The sequence below is a fragment of the Microplitis mediator genome, chromosome 7, assembly GCF_029852145.1.
Source record: "Microplitis mediator isolate UGA2020A chromosome 7, iyMicMedi2.1, whole genome shotgun sequence".
Classification (NCBI taxonomy): Eukaryota; Metazoa; Arthropoda; class Insecta; order Hymenoptera; family Braconidae; genus Microplitis; species Microplitis mediator.
The window spans coordinates 24993901-25015787 of NC_079975.1; the positions used below are offsets into that span (position 1 = coordinate 24993901).

The following is a 21887-nucleotide window of genomic DNA, read 5'->3' on the forward strand; positions in this document are numbered from 1 at the left end:
CTGAAAAATTTTTTTTTTTCAAATACGAATTTTTTATTTAAGTGAAAGAAAGGCGGACGACAAAATTTTAGGGAATTGACGTGATTATAATCCAGGAGTACAAAATCGATCAAAAAAATTTTTCGGTATACTTATGTTTTCTTATTGTAAGTATAAATAGGTTTTAGTTACGTTTTCGATTTATGATACTCCAATCTACGTTTTGAATAAGTTGAAAGTAGTCAAATTGAGTTTTTAATGTCCAAAACGTTTAATTTACGTTCAAAACGTTAAAAACGTTCAACTTACATTCAAAACGTTCAATTTACGTTTAAAACGTTCAATTTACGTTTAAAACGTTCAATTTACATTCAAAACGTTCAATTTACGTTTAAAACGTTCAATTTACGTTTAAAACGTTCAATTTACATTCAAAACGTTCAATTTATGTTTAAAACGTTCAATTTACGTTTAAAACTTTGAGAACGTTCATTTTACGTCTAATATTTCCACTCAGGGTCATATGTGTCGTGAAGCTAAGTAAGTAATTGGTATCGAACCTCCTTAATGAAATATTTCGTTAGTGCACAAAAAAAATGATTGTCAATAATTGTATTTCAACTTCTAAATATTTATGTTATGTTCAATAATTAATGTCGTTTCAGTAAAATCAATAAAATTATGATTTTAATGTTTAAACTGCTATAATTAACAGTTAATCGTTGAATTATACTGCTTGACTATTTAAAATTACTACTTAAACCTTAAAAAACTACAAGACACTTGTCAAAAAAATGCATCTGTTATTAATTTCTTACGTTCTACTCAGTAATATTTACTGAGATTCGGTCTAGGCGCGCTGTTGACGAGAATCTCAGTAATATTTACTAATATTTTTTTTCCGTGTGAGATTGCAATACCGCGTAACTATGCGTAACTATGCTGATAGAAGAATTTTTTTGCATTTAAAAAGACTTCTTAATATTTGAGAAATAATTTGTTAAATTCAACAAAAATTTTCCAGCTGTGTAATTTTAATTTTTCTCAGTACTAATTGATAAAAAAAAATCAAACATTAAACTAAACGAAGAAATTTAAAAAAATGATAAATATTAACATAAGGGTTGAAATATTTAACAAAAAAGTGTGTTATTAGTAAACTGTATTTCAATAGCTGGCATTATGACATCGCACTCGCAACGAAGACGCAGATCTTCAGCATCGTACGCATCAAGCTGTTATATCGTTGCGACGAGTCGATCGTTCATTTATTTACTTATATTTATTTAAACTGATAAATAAAAAAGGTCATTAATATTAATAATGCTTATATCATTTATAATGCAGGTTGATTTGAGGCACATGGACGAGCAAACTGGCAGTAATGTCGTCGATGTTGGCGTTGATTTATCTGAATTCTATATGTCAGTTGAATGGGACATTCTCGAAGTGCCTGCTGTCAGGTAAGAGAAAAAAAAAATAATACTTTTTTTCTTCAATTTCATTTCTGCAATTCTTCATTTTAAATTAAACAATCCTATTGACACTTGGATCATTATCTTTTATCGATAAGGAATTTTACCGTTCATTCTTTTTTCTTTTTTTTTTTTTTTTTTGTAACAAACGACAAGAAAGAATTTCAATTATCAGCGAGTTTAAAAATAATATCGTCGGATAACGGTACCAAAAAAATAAATCGATAATAAAAAAAATTTTACTTTAAAAATATCACTGAAATGTATGGGATTAAATTTTTAATGAGACTAATTTTACTCTTTTGAACGAATAACGTCGATGTTTAGGTTATATATTTGAACATTTATCTGAATGAGGTATGCAATATGAACTTATGAATTTGTGATAAATTATTATACTATAGTGAGTAGATAGGGCCAAAAAAATCGACTATTTTTTTTTTTTTGATACTGAGAAAATATTATTCCTGATGACCAAAAAAAATTATTGTGCAAGTTTGAGCCCTTAATATTGATATTTAGAGGTGTATCGTTACGACTATTAGTTTTTTGACAGAAATTTCATTTTTTACCCAAAACTCGTAAATCGTCTATCTGAAAAATTTGAGCAATGTATATTCTTAAAGGAAATTGAATTCCCTACAAAAAATCTCTCTTAGTAGATTGACGTAAAACGAGCCGTTTCTTTGTAACCGTGACTTGAACATTGATTTGTTTTTTAAATTCTTTGTTTCTATTTTGGATTTTTGTAACTACTAGAAATATTGAATTTTTTTTTAGTCATGATACATATTTTCGAAGGAAATTTAATGCTCTACAAAAAAGGTCTCTTGACATTTTTTGCTAACTTCACTCCTTCGAAAGTTATTCAAGGTTGAAGTTTAGTCAAAACGACTTCAATAACCTGAATAACTTTCGAAGGAGTGAATTTAGCGAAAAATGTTAAGAGACCTTTTTTGTAGAGCATTAAATTTCCTTCGAGAATATGTATCTTGACTAAGAAAAATTTTAATATTTCTAGTAGTTACAAAAATCCAAAATAGAAACAAAGAATTTAAAAAACAAATCAATGTTTAAGGCACGGTTACAAAGAAACGGCTCGTTTTACGTCGATTCACTAAGAGAGATTTTTTGTAGGGAATTCAATTTCCTTTAAGAATATACATTGCTCAAATTTTTCAGATAGACAATCTACAAGTTTTGGGTAAAATATGAAATTTCTGTCAAAAAACTAATAGTCGTAACGATACACCTCTTAATATCAATATCAAAGGCTCAAACTTGCACAATAATTTTTTTGGTCATCAGGAATAATATTTTCACACTATCGGAAAAAAAAAAAATAGTCGATTTTTTTGGCCCAGTCTAATAATGAGTAATACCATTAAAAGATAATATTGTAAATATATAAAGTATGAAAAAATTTAATAATGAAAAATATCTTTTTATTCCAGAAATGAGAAATTCTACACGTGCTGCGATGAACCATATCTTGATATAACGTTTAATATTACACTTCGAAGAAAAACTCTCTTCTACACTGTCAACATAATTATACCATGTATGGGAATTTCATTTCTCACTGTTCTCACATTCTACTTACCAAGCGATAGTGGCGAAAAAGTGAGTAATTATAACTATTTTTTAAAAACTAGGGCTTCACTCGAGCCGAGACAAGACAAGATTGGGAAAGTCTTGTCTTGATCTTGAAAGCTTGGATCTTGTCTTGATCTTGACTTCAAAATGTAAGTCTTGCATCGATCTCGAGAAATAAGTTATTAATAATATTGTCTTGTATTGTCTTGTCAAGATCTCGTCTTGGTCTTGAATAACCTGAAATTTTCTTAATATCAGGCATAATACAACACACAGTTGAGTATTTTTTTTCAATAAAAGAAAAATTTATTATTTTTTAAATCTTATATAAATATACTTGATCGCTTTCAGTATTTTTAAAATGTTTTAAATTTTTTAACCTAATAAATATTATTATAATTAATTAATAATCTTTCTTAAATCTATTCTTGGTTGGAGTATATTTTTACTATCATTAAACAAATATTGACTCGGGAGGATTCAAACACGCAGATACTTGAAAACAGTATTTTTTTTTTCAATGTACATTGAAATGTTCCCTAGTAGAAATGTTCAATTTTTTACTCGATTAAGTCTAGTATCTGGCTAGCGTTCATATCTAGTAACTGGCCAGCAATCTTATCCAGTAATTGGCTAGTGAAACTAGGTAAAAACTGGAAGTTGCGCCACCTATAACTGAATCGTAAACATTGGTCACACTGATGTTCTACTTATACTAGTGTATGTGTATGTTTATTTTTTCACTTTAACCTGTAAGTTGAATAATATTTAGTAAACATCAAGAAACAATACAAATAATTAACAAAAAATAAAAATTGTGTCTTTCAAAATAAAAATAATCGGTAATATATTTTAAAACATGGATGAAGTTAAAAAAATCGACACAATAAACGAATTACGGTTGTGGGCAATCAAAAAAAATACTCCAGATTGTCATCTAGACGAATTATTAAAAATTATTAAATAAATTAATAAATAAATTTTATAACTTTTCCGTGTATTATTATTATTATTATTATTATTATTATTGTTGTTGTTATTATTATAATTTTTAATTGTAATAAAATCAATATTTAATACTCAATAACCTCAAGATCAACAAGAGTCGCCATGTTTTATTTGCTATCTAGTAAAACTGGCCAGTTACTAGACAGTTACTGGATATTATACTAGCCAGTTCCTAGCTTAAGTCTAGTTAAACTAGCCAGTTACTGGCCAGATATTTGATTACGTTTCTACTAGGGTGTATACTTATTGTATTTTTATGTCTTGTCAAGACTTAGCGAGATGTTTTTAATGATATTGGTCTTGGTCTTGAATTGCGATTTATAATATCGTTTTGGTCTTGTCTTGACAAATCAAGGCGAGGTCAAGACAAGACCAATACAATCTCGATCTTGAGTGAAGCCCTATTAAAAAAATTTCTAGTTATTTCGCGTTATTTTATTTTAAATAAAATAAATTTAGTAGAAGGTAAACTTTCGTAAGAGTAAATATAAGTAAAATATTAATGCTGAGAGTAAACAAGTGTAGCTCTTTCTTAAATATAAGTTAAAATTAATGTTTGAGAAGAAGATAAGTTAATCTTGTTGCTAGGTTAACCTGGAATATAAGAAATAAAAACCGCGTCTTTGCGACTCCATCACGCTTATTATCGTCATTTGCTTTTATGACCTCGCATTCTTCAACTATAAAGAGAAATTCCTCTCTATTCACAAGCTTCCCAAATGAATTCTTAACTCTTTAATTGCATCTTTGAATAACAAATGGAAATTTATGGTTACAGTTTATAAATATTGATAGATTTAAATTTTCAGCAACTAACAAGTTATTGATCTCATAATAAAGGAGGAACAATCATTGCACATGAGTAAATCGATGTGTCGTATTAAAATATACTTACCTTTACGGAAAAAAACTAATGAATACTTATGTACACTTTTGAAAATTCCTTAGTGTTGATAAGTGTTTTATAAGTAATCATTAGTAACCATTAGTACTCTGACTAGTGATTCTTACCAGACTATGGGATGTGATTAGTGTTAGATAGTGTTGTAATAGTATTCATTAGTACTTCGACTAATGGATCTTGCAACACTATTGGAAGTGGTTAGTTTTGAATAATGTTCTATTAGTGTTCATTAGTACTCTGGCTAGTAAATCTTGCAAGATTGTAGCAAGTGATTAGTGTTGGATAGTGTTGTAATAGTGTTCATTAGTACCTCGACTAATCCTACGACTAATCCTACAACCCTATTGAAAGTGATTAATGTTAATAATTTTGTATTAGTATTCATTAGTTGGAATACTAATGGATCTTGCAACACTATTGGAAGTAGTTTATTTTGAATAATGTTCTATTAGTGTTCATTAGTACTCTGGCTAGTAAATCTTGCAAGATTGTTGAAAGTGATTAGTGTTGGATAGTTTTGTATCAGCATTCATTAGTCGGAGTACTAATGGATCTTGCAACACTATTGGAAGTGGTTAGTTTTGAATAATGTTCTATTAGTGTTCATTAGTACTCTGGCTAGTAAATCTTGCAAGATTGTAGCAAGTGATTAGTGTTGGATAGTGTTGTAATAGTGTTCATTAGTACTTCGACTAATCCTACGACTAATCCTACAACCCTATTGAAAGTGATTAATGTTAATAGTTTTGTATTAGTATTCATTAGTCGGAGTACTAATGGATCTTGCAACACTATTGGAAGTAGTTTATTTTGAATAATATTCTATTAGTGTTCATTAGTACTCTGGATAGTAAATCTTGCAAGATTATTGCAAGTGATTATTGTTGTATTTATCATTAGTACTTCAAATACTGAGCCTAGCAGCACTATTGGAAGTGATTAGTATCGAACAGCGTTTTTTTGGTGATCATTAGTAGTCTGATTATTGAATCTTACAATATTACTGGAAGTGATGTGCTGACCAGGTTTCAATAGTGTTTATTAGTAATCCGAATAGACGGTATTAATCTACTGTGAAATATAAATTAATGACACTAAGCTTATATTCTAAACTCACATTAGAGCACGAAAAAACTAAAGCATCAGTGTTTCTCATTAGTGCTGGTTATTTCTTTTTCGCAAGGGTAAAAATATTTATCCTTTTATTTTAAAATCGCAAAATTAAAAAACAAGTATTTTTCAATAAATTAATTATAAAAACTTATCCTGGGTAAAAATTTTTGACAAAAAAAGCTATGTTAAGTCAAAATCACGCTAAATTTATAAAATTTTATTAGAAGAGGGCGAAAGTTAACTGCAAACGGGCCGAAATTTTATAATTCTCAATAAACAGGCCTGTTTTTAGCCTGATTATGTAAAAACAATTTCTTCTTAAAGGATTAGAAGTACGAGTAGAACTTTTTTTAAATTTTTGAGATGTGCAGAATAAGATGCGTAATTTTGTCAGTTTCAGTTCTACAAAATTAGAAAAGTCAAATAACATAACATTTCGTCTATTAATATTATGAAGAATTTTTAAAAAATTTGTTATCACAATCATACATCAGAGTTTTATCTTTGATGATAACAAATTTATATTCCATTTATTACAAATTTTTCGAATGGTATTAAAAAAAATCATTTTTATTTTACATTCCACTATATATGTCTGTTTATAAATATTCATTTATGAACACAAAAATGAATTATTCGTCTGAGTTATTTATTTACAGGTATATAAATAACAATGTTAATATAAATCAATAAAAAAAAAGGATTTAATTGTTGAATTGTCGAGAAATTCAATTGAATTCGAGTTTCACAATTTGCAGATACTAAACCGCACGCTAGGGAATAGTTCCGTTTATAGTCAGACGCAGTGTATGGCTTTGATCTCGCTGTACGTTTAGTTATAAAATCAATTCTAGTGACAAGGCATACGTGAGTTTGTTACAAGTCGCATACTAATACATGCAAATTTCACTGTGTTTATATTTGTTACCTTATAAATACAAATGAATTATTTTTCACTTCATAGAACAATTAATAACTAACGATTTAGAAACAAATATGAGTAGCTTTGATTCTAGTTAAAACTAAATTAAAATATAAATAATTAAATAATCACGAGTATCATATTTATGGTGGTTTATTTAAATATAGAAGAGAAAATCTATAACAGTTACGATGCGTCAGTCAAATCAGTATAGAATCGATAAGTAATATTGGAGTTGGCCATTATGCATATCCTATCCTGTAAAACAAAATCCCGATGTTACCCATTGCCTACTGCTACATTTCACGAGTTTCATGACATCATTCGTATTCAAAAGAAAAATATTCCTCTATTTGACACACCAATATCATGTTCTCTCACCCATCGGTATTACTTTTCTATAAATATGGATATCAAATGCATGTTTTCAATGTGTTTTTAAAGTTGACATTGATATTTTTAGTAATTCTATACATCAAAAACAGTTTATGAATACACAAAATAATCATTTTATCCTTTGATTATTTTAAATGAAATTAATATTTTTATCTTGTACATGAAAAAAAAGGAATTTTTGTGACAGACACTTGAAATGTACGACATTTAGCGCCTATAGCCGGCAGCCTAAAATATTAGATAAGATAGAGGAAGGGGGGCAAAAGGGGGTACCCCCAAAATTTGATAAAAAAAATTTTATATTTTAAATGGTTTTTAAACATTCCAAAATCACTTCTGTAAATATATTTCAGCGTTACTTTGAATTTTTTTTGGTAAACTTTTTCAAAAATCAATTGTCAGTTGAAAAATATTAATGACGTTTGTTTTATGATAAAAATTACCAAAAATTTTTTTTCTTCTTTTGTATCCAATAAACATGTAAAATATAATTTTTCTTCATGTAAATTACTTACAAAAAAATTTAACTTATTCAAATTCGTTGAAAATCCAGAAATTTTTTTTTTACCTTTTTTAGGGGGTACCCAACTTTGCCCGCAGAAATGAAAAATTTTTTTTTCAATGGTAACTAAAAATTTCTTCTATTTACTTTGAATATCATTAAAAAAAAAAATATTTAGCGTATTTGAGTCCTCGAAAACGTAGTATTTCCTTAAGTACCCCCTTTTACCCCTCCCTCCCCTACAGCTGATAAAAAAGATACCTAATCGTTCTACTAGTGACGTCATCAACGGATCAAAAAATATTTTTTGGTTACACGTGCGATAGCAAACGACCAAAAAATATCGAAGTAACTCAACGAGCCATCTTGTGACAAAATTTATCATCATATTAATTAACACACTTACCGGCTTCTCTCTAATTTTCAACAAACACTCAAAACAATCTTACTCAGGGTTGCCAGATTGTGCTACTTATCGCAAATTAAGCCACATTTCACATATTTGTGATAAATCATAATTTATGTGTCAACATACGTAGTATTATTGTTCATATTGTCAAAGATTTAGATGTTTATGTAAAGTAAGTCGATCTATGAGTTTCAACTTTTTAAGTGCAATTGATTTTTTTATTGTAAAGCTTTAAATGACCGACCAAAGCCAAAGAAAAATGTTTATTGATGTATGATAAGTCGTTTATAACTTAAATGTGATATTGTTAATTAAGCCTTCGTTCTAAAAAAAACTCAAATTTTAGTTATATTGAGCTGACAAAGTTGTTCTAAATAGTCAATAATAAAATTATTTTTATTATAAATATAAATGATTTTATTTTTATTATTTAAATTTATCGTAAGTTAATAAAAAAATTTGGTAAGTTACACTAATAGCAATGAAACCATAATATACTTTGAATTTTACGCGCCCGAGATATGATTTGTTAAAGCAAAGATACAGTTTAGTAGCACATTAGGCTTTTTTTAACCTAGGTGGGGCTACTTACCAAATATTTTTCTGGCAACCCTGATCTTACCAAATAAATAAATGCGGGTTATAACTTACCTTGTACTAAATGTAGTACATTTCAAATATCTGTCACAAAAACTAATGTATTTATCTAGTACAATCGAGTGTAATACGCTCGCCTTCGGCTCGACCGCCAATCTTCAAACCTCGTAAAAAATGAACATATTTGTTGTTATAAAAAAACTACTGTCAGTTCGTGGATTGAAATAATTTCGAATAAAATTGAAATCATATTCTTTTATTTTTTATTAATATGCATTATTTTCATTAATGAAAATGGAGGAAAATTGCTGTAAGCATTTTTTTTTTATTGTTAAAAACCATTTACAACCGACATTATTTGCATTTTTTTTCAACTCAACTTCACTACTCAGACAAGCCTCTTTTACCGTGAAACAACATGGTACAAGCGAGTGTTTCCAAGCTTGACATTAAAGAGAGGTCGAGTGTCTCTGAGTTTTTCCAATGAACCACTGAATCTCTACAGTCAAGTAAAACGTTTATTTTTCCTTTTATGCACATTTTTCATTTCACGTTATTTTCATCATCATCTTTACTATTACTTTTATAAAAACAATATTAACTTCTTGCTGTGAAAATCGGATATTTTGTATGTTCTCTGCGGTATTCGAAAGGTTTCTCGAGGCTTTGAGTTGATTAGGTTTTGAAATCAATTGCTTGTGTTAGTAGTTTTCAATTTGAAACTCTAATTAAAAAAAAAAAAAAAATAAGTAAAAGTTATTTATCTTATTTCCTTAAAGGAGTTATAAATTACGTTTATTAATTTATATATTTAGGCTATTTATATTTATTAATTAATTTTTACTGGTGCACAGAAAAAAAAAATTAGGCGCTGCAACAGGATTTTGTCCTGTTGCTTCCATAGGACTGCGTTCTGTTGCAGCGCCTAATTTTTTTTTCCGTGTATAGACTTAAGCTTTGTGTCCTTAGTCAAGTACCGTTTTTCTTCTTGTTAAACAGGAAATTGTTAACCTGTTATTTAAATATTTATGGTTGACTCTTCCTCTTTTGTCAATTTTATTTGAGCCTGTAACGTTACGTAACGTAATTTTCATACGATCTTTAATTATTCGCACTTTTATATGATCACTTGTGTTTTATAAATATAATTATTTTGGTGTCTGTCAATACATACGGGTAGAGGTGTTTTTTAAACATTTATTACAAACTATTATTATAGCAATAAATTTTCTTTGAACATAAAAAAAAAATTACAGATCAATAAATTAAAGAAAAAGTAATTGCGTTTGTTTCGGAAAACAAATTATTTGTAAAAAAAAAAGTTGAATAAATAACAATTGAACTTCAAAAATAAAAGAAATTTATATATATTAAGCTTACGGAACGTGTATGTGAGAAAATAAAATAAATGGTTAATTTTATGCTAACTTCGATTCATCCGTAAATTTCAATTGTAAACGCCTAAATAAACCCTTATTGTTTCACAAAAAGATCACAACAAAATAGTAACCATTCGTATTTATTTATTATTTTTTTTGTAGTGTGACGTTCTGGAATTATTTTAATTGAATATTTTTTTATTTTTATTTTTTGCACGCCTCGGAAGCGAAGCGGAGAGGTTGTGCTTTATAACCGACCTGTCAAGGTCACACGATTTCCACTCATTAAAGTGCATATATTTTTTTTCTATTACTCTTACACATTATGAAAAGCACATCAATATAAAGCTGAAACACTAATAAATAATCCTGATACTTTTTTTAATTTGTCTAATATGTATTAATATAAAAAAAAGTTCATTAAAAAAAATTTATCGTGGACGTCCATAAGTCTGTGGTTCAAAAAAACGGCGTGGTACGGATATCTCGAGAACGACTTGACGAAACTACTTAATTTTTTTTTCAAAATTTTCAGAAATAAGCAAAGAAGGTTCCTTTCGAAAATCACTACTGTAGGCCTTCTCGTTTTTTTAAAAATAAATCATTACGGTTAAAACCGGCAATCTTACATGTAAACAAACACACACTGCCGCCATTTTTCATTAGGAATGTTCTCCTTATTTATTTTTTTTTTTTACTTTTATTACCGTATATTTACCATGGAAATTTCTATGGGAAAAGAGCGGGATGTTCAATTTTATTCGAAATTTAACTTTTAAAAAAAAACATAACATGAGCGTTCGAGGCGTGCACTTTTGGATTTTCCAAATTTTTTTTTCTTATTATTTACAGTGTATAGCCTTGTCAGCCTTTTACACTCTTTGCTTTTAATCGCAATTGCTACTTTTTCTATTCCCTCCTCTTTTTCATGCGACTGTGGACCGACTTGTGCTTCTGTACTTCATTATTATGTGATGTCCTATATCCCACCTTTTTGCCGTGGGAGTATAGCGGCAAGGGGAAACCACAGAGAACCTTTGGCCAGTACAGCTGTCATTTTTCGGAGCGAGTGAAGTTTCAGTGATCGATAGAATTCCTATTTTACCGATCACTGGATCTTCAGTCCGCGCCTAGCGCACAGAGATCTCCGATAAAGCTCAATGCATGGCTAAGCGGTCACCCAGCCAAGCAGCAACCGTGCTCGGTGCTGCTTAACTTTGGTGGCCGCTCTGCCATATAAGGACCAATCGGATACCTCTGCCCCCTTCTATTTGAATTAAATCAATTAATTATTTACTGACAATTTATAAGTAAGAATTTAGTCTCTCTGTTAAAGAAACATTTTCTATAAAATAACCAAAGGAGATAAGTGATTTTCGCAAACATTATCGCAGCTGCTAATCTGAACTTATGACAAGGCTAGAGACCTAGGCTACAGTGATGTTCGCTAGGATAACCTCAAATGTGACGCATGATTTGCAGTGTACTAGATCGAGAGACCTGAAAACAAACAGTTACTTTTGAAACTTTAGTGCTCGGTAAGAAATATTTTGCGGATATCACTATGCCAGTATGGGCTCGAACGCCATACTGTATGGTATCGAAGATTTTTATAGGTTATAAAATTGTATGCATAGATGATTCAACCATTGCGGGAATAGTAACATTGGCAATAGTTGTCACGGACGCCGCAATGTCAGTATGGCCGTCGAGCCCATACTGCGTTGTCGTATCCACATTGCTTCTGGCAGATAAACCTAGTCTAACCCCATCTATATAGTTTTGGCGGTAATACGATAGTATACATTGATTGACACGCCAGAAATTATGGCAGGAAAAACTAGTAGCATTGTGCCCTCGGCATTGTAGTATGGCTCTCAGGCCATGCTGTTTCGCCGTGCCTGCTATGCATACGTGTGAGCAATACAATAGCTCCAGAACTATACAGTATAGTAAGTAACACCATACTTCTGGGACTCGTTACAATACTGTCTTAGAATATTTCACATACTATTTTAGTATCTGTCTTGAGACCATATCAGCATGGTGTTGAATGCCATGCATTTCTTACCGTCTGAGACCAATTGTTTGTTATAATTTAAACAAATTAATTAGCCTATAGATAAATACAACTTTTTTTTCATGTCTGTTTTATGGCGCTTCAGTTTTTTTTTAGTTTCTTTAGAACATTTTTTTTTAAGTCATATCACAAAGACTTTTTTTTCAATTGGACGAATCAATAAAAAAAAAAGAACAATTTATTGAATTTGAAGTTACAACCCGGGTCGTAAGTAAAAAAGAAAGCAAGAAAAGTTAATTTTTTACTTACATTTTTTTTTTTATTTTAAAAATAAATTTTTATTTACAGAAATAATAAATAACAGATTCAATAAACAGCGAGTAAATTTAACACAATTATAGTGTAATCTTCTTATGTTATTATATATCAATACAAAGTTTGAATTAACTATCTATACTTTTTGTGCTATATATTTATCTTCTTCGCTTTTCTACCTTTCTCCCTTATTGCTGCCTCCAATGTATACGGAAATAGAGAAGAAAAATTGTACTGTCTTTGTTAAAGCCTGAAGCTTGCAAGTGGTAGGTGTGTACGAGCAATAAGACGTACACTCACCTCTGTGACTCTGTGGGGGTGTGGACCCGATACTTGAGATTAATAACCGCGAAACGTGCGACCTGCAGCGACAGCTTTCTATACCACTCGGAAAATAATAAAAGCTTGTGCGAACCCAATGGCATTTCTGTTTCACTTTTTATTTTTTTTTCTCGACTTATTTCCTATCTTGTATCGTCGCAGTTTTACTTCTCATACAATAGAGAAGAAAAATTCTTCTCTTTTTATTTTTTTTCTTGTTTATCTTTCTCTACGATCCTTGCGCGTTATAATGTAATAAAGAAACCTCACGTACTGCCAACGTCAAACGTGAAAAGTAGCAAAGCTTCATCTGTGTCCTTCAATGATTACTTTTTTATCTCAACTATAGTGATTAAATTTTTAATTTAATTAAAACTATTTATTTATATTTTCATTTATAATTAATTAATTTTTTTTAATATCAGTTAGTTATTTATTTTTAAACAAGGACTAATCAGATTAACCTTTAAATGGTAACCCCAGTCTGACAAACTGCTAATCAAAATTTAAATCAATAAAACCTTTTTTAATGTGTTTATGTTAAAATATTAATCATACACTGTAAAAAATTCTCGGAGTGAATGCGGATTAAATCCGGAGTGAATGCGGAGTAAATGAATTTTTAATTATTCACTTCCCTCGGAGTGAAATTCACTCCGGAGCGAAGTTTTGAAAATATTATTAATAAAATGTAACTCCACTCAATAAAATCGAAGTAAAAATTCGCGTATTACATTATTGATCAGCTGATATGCACACACATACACACATACATATTTAGACACACACGCGCACTCGCACACACACGCACGCACACATTTGCACACAAGCACACAATCAAATACACACACGCACACATTTGTACACACACGCACACATTTGCACACAAGCACACAATCAAATACACACACGCACACATCTGTACACACACGCACACATTTGCACACACGCACACATTTGCACACACGCACAAATTTGCAAAAACGTACACATTTGCACACACTCGCACATTTGCACACACGCACAAATTTGCACACACACACACACACACATTGTTTAGCAGTTTAATATAAATTAGTATAAATTAATTTAAGTATTAAAACTCCGGACCGGAGTGAATTGGGAGTGAGATAAAATCCGCGTCACTCCGAGATCACTCCGCTAAAAAAAAAACTCCCAATTCACTCCGCATGCGGAGTGATTTTTTTCAAAACTCCGGAACTCCGAGTGGCGGAGTGAATGCGGAGTGAATTCGGATTTAATTTCACTCCGAATTCACTCCGGATTTTTTACAGTGCACTACTTTGTTCTTTCATAACATAAATTTTCATGAATTTTAAAAATGTATTTAATAAGATATAGTTTGTTATGCCTTGGGAATTTTTTGGTATCTTCTTGGATAATAACTTCACTTGAATTTTAATTTTAATAAAGTTTCACTTATTTATTGAGAAATAACACATAAAACTTCACTTTAAATGTATTACAAATATAATGATAGTAAATTGATTTGAATGTCTTACAATTATGATAATAATATTTCTAATTATAAAACTAAGGAATGATACTTATATTCTATTTAAATCAAAGCTATTCTTAATTAATAATTCTGTAATTAATCTTAATTCTTTCGGTCTTTCTTTCTGGCTGACTACCGGCAGTCAGCGATTGCAGGTGATTCTAAAACTGATATTATTACGCTCTGAGAAAAGTTAAACAATAAGTAGTCATGCGGCCGATAGCGAGCGTAAGAACATCACTGTCAGCACTTTTGGAAGTGACCGTAAAAATAATGTACGGAGGCATAACAAGTTGTAATAATTCTTAAAAAATTTGACGTAACCTAAATTTAATCTAACGAATGAACGTTAAAGTAAAAAATGCCCGGCTTTGCGCGATTTTGAAAACAGTCATTTAATTTAAATTTATAATCTATTATAAAATAATTTGATACATGATATTTTAATATATTTAGATTCACAAATAATTATTCATCAATAATAATATTTTTAGTTGTAATTTTTTTTTATAAAAATTATAAAAAAACGCCTTAAACAGTTAAAGTGAGCGACTAATGGTACTGAGCGGGTATAGGGGCTTTTACCTTATCATTAAATCATGTATTTTTCATTATGTAGTTTTATTCATGTAAATAGATTAAGTCCCCGTCTCGAAATTAAAAAAACCGAGTGTACTTTTAATAGCGGTCTGTCAGACACAGACGGATATTACCCGTAACGTGAAAATTTTGAGGGTTACCGTTTAAAGGTTAAGGTGGATCCCTTGAACGGCTTCGCCAAAAAACTTTAATCCAATACAATGTTAGCAGCTGACATTTTTTTACTTAATATTTTCTCTACCGAATACTGACGATGCCAGTGGCTTGAGAACCAAAAACAATGTACGTCGACTTCTAATATTATGTAAATATCGCAGTCGAGTCTGAAAAAATTCAACGTATCATTTATATGTATGAATTATATTTAAATAAATGAATAATAGATTTTAGAAATAATTTCGTAGGAATGGGTCCCATATCATATGGAAACACTATTTTTTAAATATCGATTATAATAACTTAACTTAATATTAAAATTGTTCCTACACGGAGAAAAAAAACAGTAACGACTGCTGCGCAAAACAGTAATTCAGTCAATAGAATATACAAAATAACCAAATATCTTGTAGAGCCGTAAGGATTTCTCTGACAACAACAGTAGCTACTGTTTTCACAGCAATAAGTACTGTTTCGAACTGCGGTAAGTAGTGTTGAGCACATCACAGAGATAACAGTAATAGTTACTTTACTAATGTCAATCGTTAACTTTTAGGAATGTAACCACCATCTTTGTATTCGTCTCTTTATTTTATTACAGGGTCATAAGTAGTGCGTGCTTCATTTCTATGACCACTGTCTTAACGCAGTTGTTCCGGAGAAAGCTTGGGATTTTTTTCTGCCATTATTCGTTCTTCCTCTACTATAATATCCTGAAAAAGATATTCTGCGCATGCGCAAATCCAAAAATGTTTTCATTTTTTTTTTTATATCTTAGGGTCTAATTAATCGATCGATCTAAAATTTCCAGGAAAGTTGACGGCCAACAAGCTCTTACGATTGCCACAAAAATCATTTCGATCCGTTAATTAGTTCAAAATTTATGCAAGTTTACAAACATACACACACACACACACACACACACACACATTCAGGTTTCACGAAAAATTGATTTCCGAAAATCGGGTTGTAAATAATGACTTCCTAAATTTGTGAAAATTTACAATTTTTTTAGCGGGAAGTTGAAAAAAATATTCTTCAAGTCAAAAATAAAAAATAATTGCTGTAATAATTTATGAAACTCATTAACTTATTTGTAGATTTAATAAAAATCTAACTATTGTATTGGTCCTCATGATGGAATTTTCGAAAAATTTTGCTACCTCTAAACTCAGCTCGACGAGCTGAGTCAGGAAATACATTTGGTTCAAAAGTTTATATATATATATATATATATATATATATATATATATATATATATATATATATATATATATATATATATATATATATATATATATATACCGTTCTCCAATGATAGCGTCCGCAATTCTACACCGATCTTAACGAAACTTAGTACACTTATTCTATGGACGATTACCTTGGATGAGTTCGAAGATGAGCAAATTCGGCCAATAAGTTTAAAAGTTATGGTTAATTGAAATTTTGTAAAATTTCCAAAAAAATTTGTTTTACTTATTAACCTGGATGTCACTTTCAAACGGAAAGAGATAGCTTATTTTTATTTGTTCTATGTGAAAGCTCATTCGATCGTCTACAATTGCACGCCTCGGAAGCGAAGCGGAGAGGTTGTGCTTTATAACCGACCTGTCAAGGTCACACGATTTCCACTCATAAAAGTGCATATATTTTTTTTCTATTACTCTTACACATTATGAAAAGCACATCAATATAAAGTTGAAACACTAATAAATAATCCTGATCCTTTTTTAATTTGTCTAATATGTATTAATATAAAAAACAGTTCATTAAAAAAAATTTATCGTGGACGTCCATTAGTCTGTGGTTCAAAAAAACGGCGTGGTACGGATATCTCGAGAACGACTTGACGAAACTACTTTATTTTTTTTTCAAAATTTTCAGAAATAAGCAAAGAAGGTTCCTTTCGAAAATCACTACTGTAGGCCTTCTCGTTTTTTTAAAAATAAATCATTACGGTGAAAACCGGCAATCTTACATGTAAACAAACACACACTGCCGCCATTTTTCATTAGGAATGTTCTCCTTATTTATTTTTTTTTTACTTTTATAACCGTATATTTACCATGGAAATTTCTATGGAAAAAGAGCGGGATATTCAATTTTATTCGAAATTTAACTTTTAAAAAAAAACATAACATGAGCGTTCGAGGCGTGCACTTTTGGATTTTCCAAATTTTTTGACTATACAGCTCATTGATCTGACCATTTTTTCTAATAGATAAATCATTTTGAACATTTACAAAATATTATAAAAACTAATTTTATGCAGGTTTTCACTTTGATTATAGCCACGATTTTAAACCGATCGCCTTGAAACTTAGTATACGTATTTTGTGGGTGACTACCTTGTTACTATTTATTACTGTTACTTAATTAGCAATCCTTTTAATTGGTTTCTCTGAATTAAATTTGTTAATAATTTTAAATTAACAGTAAAATAAACGCTCCACTATCAAGAACTGAATATCTTTTGGCAGTACGATACTTTATTGTTATTATTGTAATTATTTTTTTTTTCAATTCCTTTCCGAAAAATCGAAACAGCATTTTGCAATTCATTGACAGTAGATATAGAGCAGAGGCCCAGTTGGCTGCTACAGAATTTATAGCATTAACAGCAAGTCCACAGAGAGACGAGAATTCAACGGCACAGCGAGAAAGAGCAGGCAGAGGGTGTGCGGTGGTAGTGAAGAGGAAGTTGTACAGACGACAGTTGCAAGCTCGTGTGTGTCCATTCGACAATGAACTGCACCGTTTAATGGTCTCACGCTAAACTTTCCCACGGGAGACACCTAGGCGTGACTAATCGCTGTTAGAAACAGAGGAAACTACAGACAACTACCGGATATTCGCGAGTCATCCTTTTCTATAGTAAACGTCAGATTATCGATTTTACATGAATCCTTCCGTTCACACCGGCAGTCCGATCATACCTCAAGACTATTTACATGTTCTTATTTTCTTTTTTCAAACGTTGGAAGAGATTCTTTTTATTATTTTCTCAATACCACCTTTACCTGAATTGCAAATGAATTATCCATGATAGTATCATAACAAATCTAGGGCTTCACTCGAGCCGAGACAAGACAAGATTGGGAAAGTCTTGTCTTGATCTCGAAAGCTTTGATCTCGTGTTGATCTTGACTTCAAAATGTAAGTCTTGCATCGATCTCGAAAAATAAGTTATTAATAATATTGTCTTGTCAAGATCTCGTCTTGGACTTGAATAACCTGAAATTTTCTTAATATCAGTCATAATACAACACACAGTTGAGTATTTTTTTTTTCAATAAAGGAAAAACTTATTATTTTTTAAATCTTATATAAATATACTTGATCACTTCAAGTACTTATTACGAGTAATTCTCATATACTTATACTTATTTTTTTATGTCTTGTCAAGACTTAGCGAGATGTTTTTAATGATATTGGTCTTGGTCTTGAATTGCGATCTATAATATCGTCTTGGTCGAGTCTTGACAAATCGAGACGAGGTCAAGACAAGACCAATACAATCTTGATCTTGAGTGAAGCCCTAAACAAATCATTCATTTTAATATCGGGTAGAATATGTAGCCCTCACACGGTGAGAAATACAGTATAAACTCTGTAAGTCGAACCTCGATAAGTCGAAAACCTCCTAAACTCGAAAAAATGTTTCATTCCCTTCCCTCCAAGCCCCAAAACCTCCGTTGCTCGAAATTTTTACCCTCTATAAGTCGAAATAATTTGTGAGTCCCTGCAAGCTATTTCTGTACATTTTTACCCTCCATAACTCGAATACATACACTTGGACCTCTTTATCTCGAATTTAAAATTATTACCGTATGCAAGTATCCTATTAGGATTACCAGTTCTACGAAAAGGTAATGGAATTTATAGCTGACGTCAGGTTTTCTGTTAGCGATTGTAAAATTATCATACCTTTAGACTTAGTTAGGATTCACTGCAATACACATCAATTTCGACAGCACCTGCTGCCTAACTCGAAATCCTCTATAACTCGAAAACTCTATAACTCGAATTTTTTTCCTCTCCCTTGAAGTTCGAGTTATAGAGGTTCTACTGTAATTTGCGGATATCACTATGCCAGTATGGGGGTGAACGCCATACTGTATAGTATCGAAGATGTTGATAGGTTATAAAATTGTATGCATAGATGATTCAACCATTGCGGGAATAGTAACATTGGCAATAGTTGGCGCGGACGCCACGATGTCAATATGGCCGTCGAGCCCATACTGCGTTGCCGTATCCACATTGCTTCTGGCCAAAAAACCTAGTCTAACGACATCTTAACAGTTTTGGCGGTAATACGATAGTATACACATTGGCAATAGTTGTCGCGAATGCCGCAATGTCAGTATGGCCGTCGAGCCCATACTGCGTTGCCGTATCCACATTGCTTCTGGCCGATAAACCTAGTCTAACGACATCTATCTAGTTTTGGTGGTAATATGATAGTATACACATTGGCAATAGTTGTCGCGAATGCCGCAATGTCAGTATGGCCGTCGAGCCCATACTGCGTTGCCGTATCCACATTGCTTCTGGCCAAAAAACCTAGTCTAACGACATCTATATAGTTTTGGTGGTAATACGATAGTATACACATTGGCAATAGTTGTCGCGAATGCCGCAATGTCAGTATGGCCGTCGAGCCCACACTGCGTTGCCGTATCCACATTGCTTCTGACCAAAAAACCTAGTCTAACGACATCTATATAGTTTTGGTGGTAATACGATAGCATACATTGATTGACACGCTAGAAAAAATGGTGGGAAAAACTAGTACCATTGTGCCCTCGGAATTTCAGTATGGGTCTCAGGACCATGCTGTTACGCCGTGCCTACTATGCATACGTGTGAGCAGTACAGTAAGAAACTAAAATCTTAAATATCCCATGTTCTCTGTTCCACATACTCCTGTTTTCAACAAAATAATTTATTTCCATCATATAAAAAACTTTGAAGATAAAAGCTTCCGTTTGTCAAATACGAATAATTGAGTATAAAATTTCGATAAAAGACTTTGTAATTTTTTCTCATGGCATCGGATATTTTTTTTTTTTCATTTTATGCAATTAACCTAAACTTTCCAGTAGTTTTTTGTTTTTGTTTCCAAGAGACTGCATATCGAAAATCTTTTTTTATATTTCTTTTGTCGGGCATAAACGTTAAGCGTCTGGTGTGATTGAAATATCTACTAAACTTAATTAACTTTTTTTTAGCACTTAACTAAATATGTACTGATAAAATACTATATTTTATCATGATTGCTTTTACTAGAAATGGTATAATGTAATGAATTATGATAAAGTTACAAAAAAACGGGGTACAACGCGACATCAATTCGAAAAAGTAAAAAAACAAACGGAAAATTTTTTCCGAACTGTGAGTTCGTTAATTATGTTCGGAAGTATGATTTCTCTATTTTTTGTAAAGATAAACTATTCAAGAATTCGTAATCAACTAACAAGAAATTTCTCGAATATTCGTGATATCGTCAAAAGAACTATTCAATATTTTGAAGAATCTTATGGCATTCAAACTGAGAGAAAAATGCGTAGTAACCCGAACTACAACGTTTCAAATATGAAAAAGTAGTTTTCTCAACTAATTTTCGTAGTCACTGGTACAACACGGTAGAGTTCTCACAAACTAAAACAAAATAGTAACACCAACTGTTCTTTACGAACAAGTTTAACCAATAATAATAACTACGTTTTATAATAATTTTAATTTACTTGCATCACTATTGTGTTTTACAAGACTCTACATTCAAATTCTCCTGCGTTACATACCCGTGTAAAAAAAATTCGTTCCAAAAAGATTCCAAAAGAGTTCCGCATGTGGAACTTCTAAACATGAGACAGATTAGAACTTTTTTGGAACGTTTGTAATTTTGATGGTAAAAAAAAAGTTTTTATGAGCGAATTTAGAGTCAAATAAGGACGTTCTTGGAAAGTTTTTGGAATTTTATATGGACATTTTAAAAAAGTTCCATAATTACCACTTTTGACATTTTTCGGAAGCTAAAAAAGACGTTCCAAAAACATTCAAAAATAGTCCAAAAATCGTTACTTTACAACCTGTTATAGAACTAAAATAGACATTCCAAAAACATTCCAAAAAAGTTCCAGAATCACCACTTTTGACTTTTTTATGGACTAAAAAAGGCATTCCAAAATCACTAATTTTGCATCTTTTGTAGACTAAAGACGTTCTAAAAACATTCCAAAATAGTTCAAAAATCACTACTTTTGAATTTTTTATAGAACTAAAAAAAACGTCCATAAAATTCCAAAAACTTTCAAGAACGTCCTTTTTTGACTCTAAATTTGCTCATAAAAACTTTTTTTTTTCCATTAAAATTACTAACGTTCCAAAAAAGTTCCATTCGAAGTTCTAATCTGTCTCATGTTTAGAAGTTCCACATGCGGAACTTTTTTGGAATCTTTTTTGAACGAATTTTTTTACACGGGTATTTTATCTCGCCTCTCTTATAATTTGTTTTTCCTATTTTACAAACTAAGTCTCTTTCACTTTACTGATAGATCCTTACTTAAACTTTAAATTTTTTCCGAAAGTAGGCGCGCAAACTTTATTTCTACTTCAAACTCTACCACTTTAATCTTTTGTTTCTGCCCGCTGTGTGAAGGTATTTTTGAAT

The 21887-nt window shown here is 30.8% G+C and overlaps 1 protein-coding gene across 2 annotated transcripts in view; it reads left to right on the forward strand.

The window, feature by feature from the left end:
• The window catches only part of LOC130671121 (acetylcholine receptor subunit alpha-like), a 230535-nt gene that overhangs the window by 172965 nt on the left and 35683 nt on the right, over nt 1-21887 (forward strand). For both annotated transcript variants that reach the window (XM_057474836.1, XM_057474837.1), the window contains 2 exons: nt 1327-1442; nt 2909-3077. In XM_057474836.1, the coding sequence (XP_057330819.1) occupies nt 1327-1442; nt 2909-3077 (285 nt within the window). The remainder of the gene's footprint in view (nt 1-1326; nt 1443-2908; nt 3078-21887) is intronic.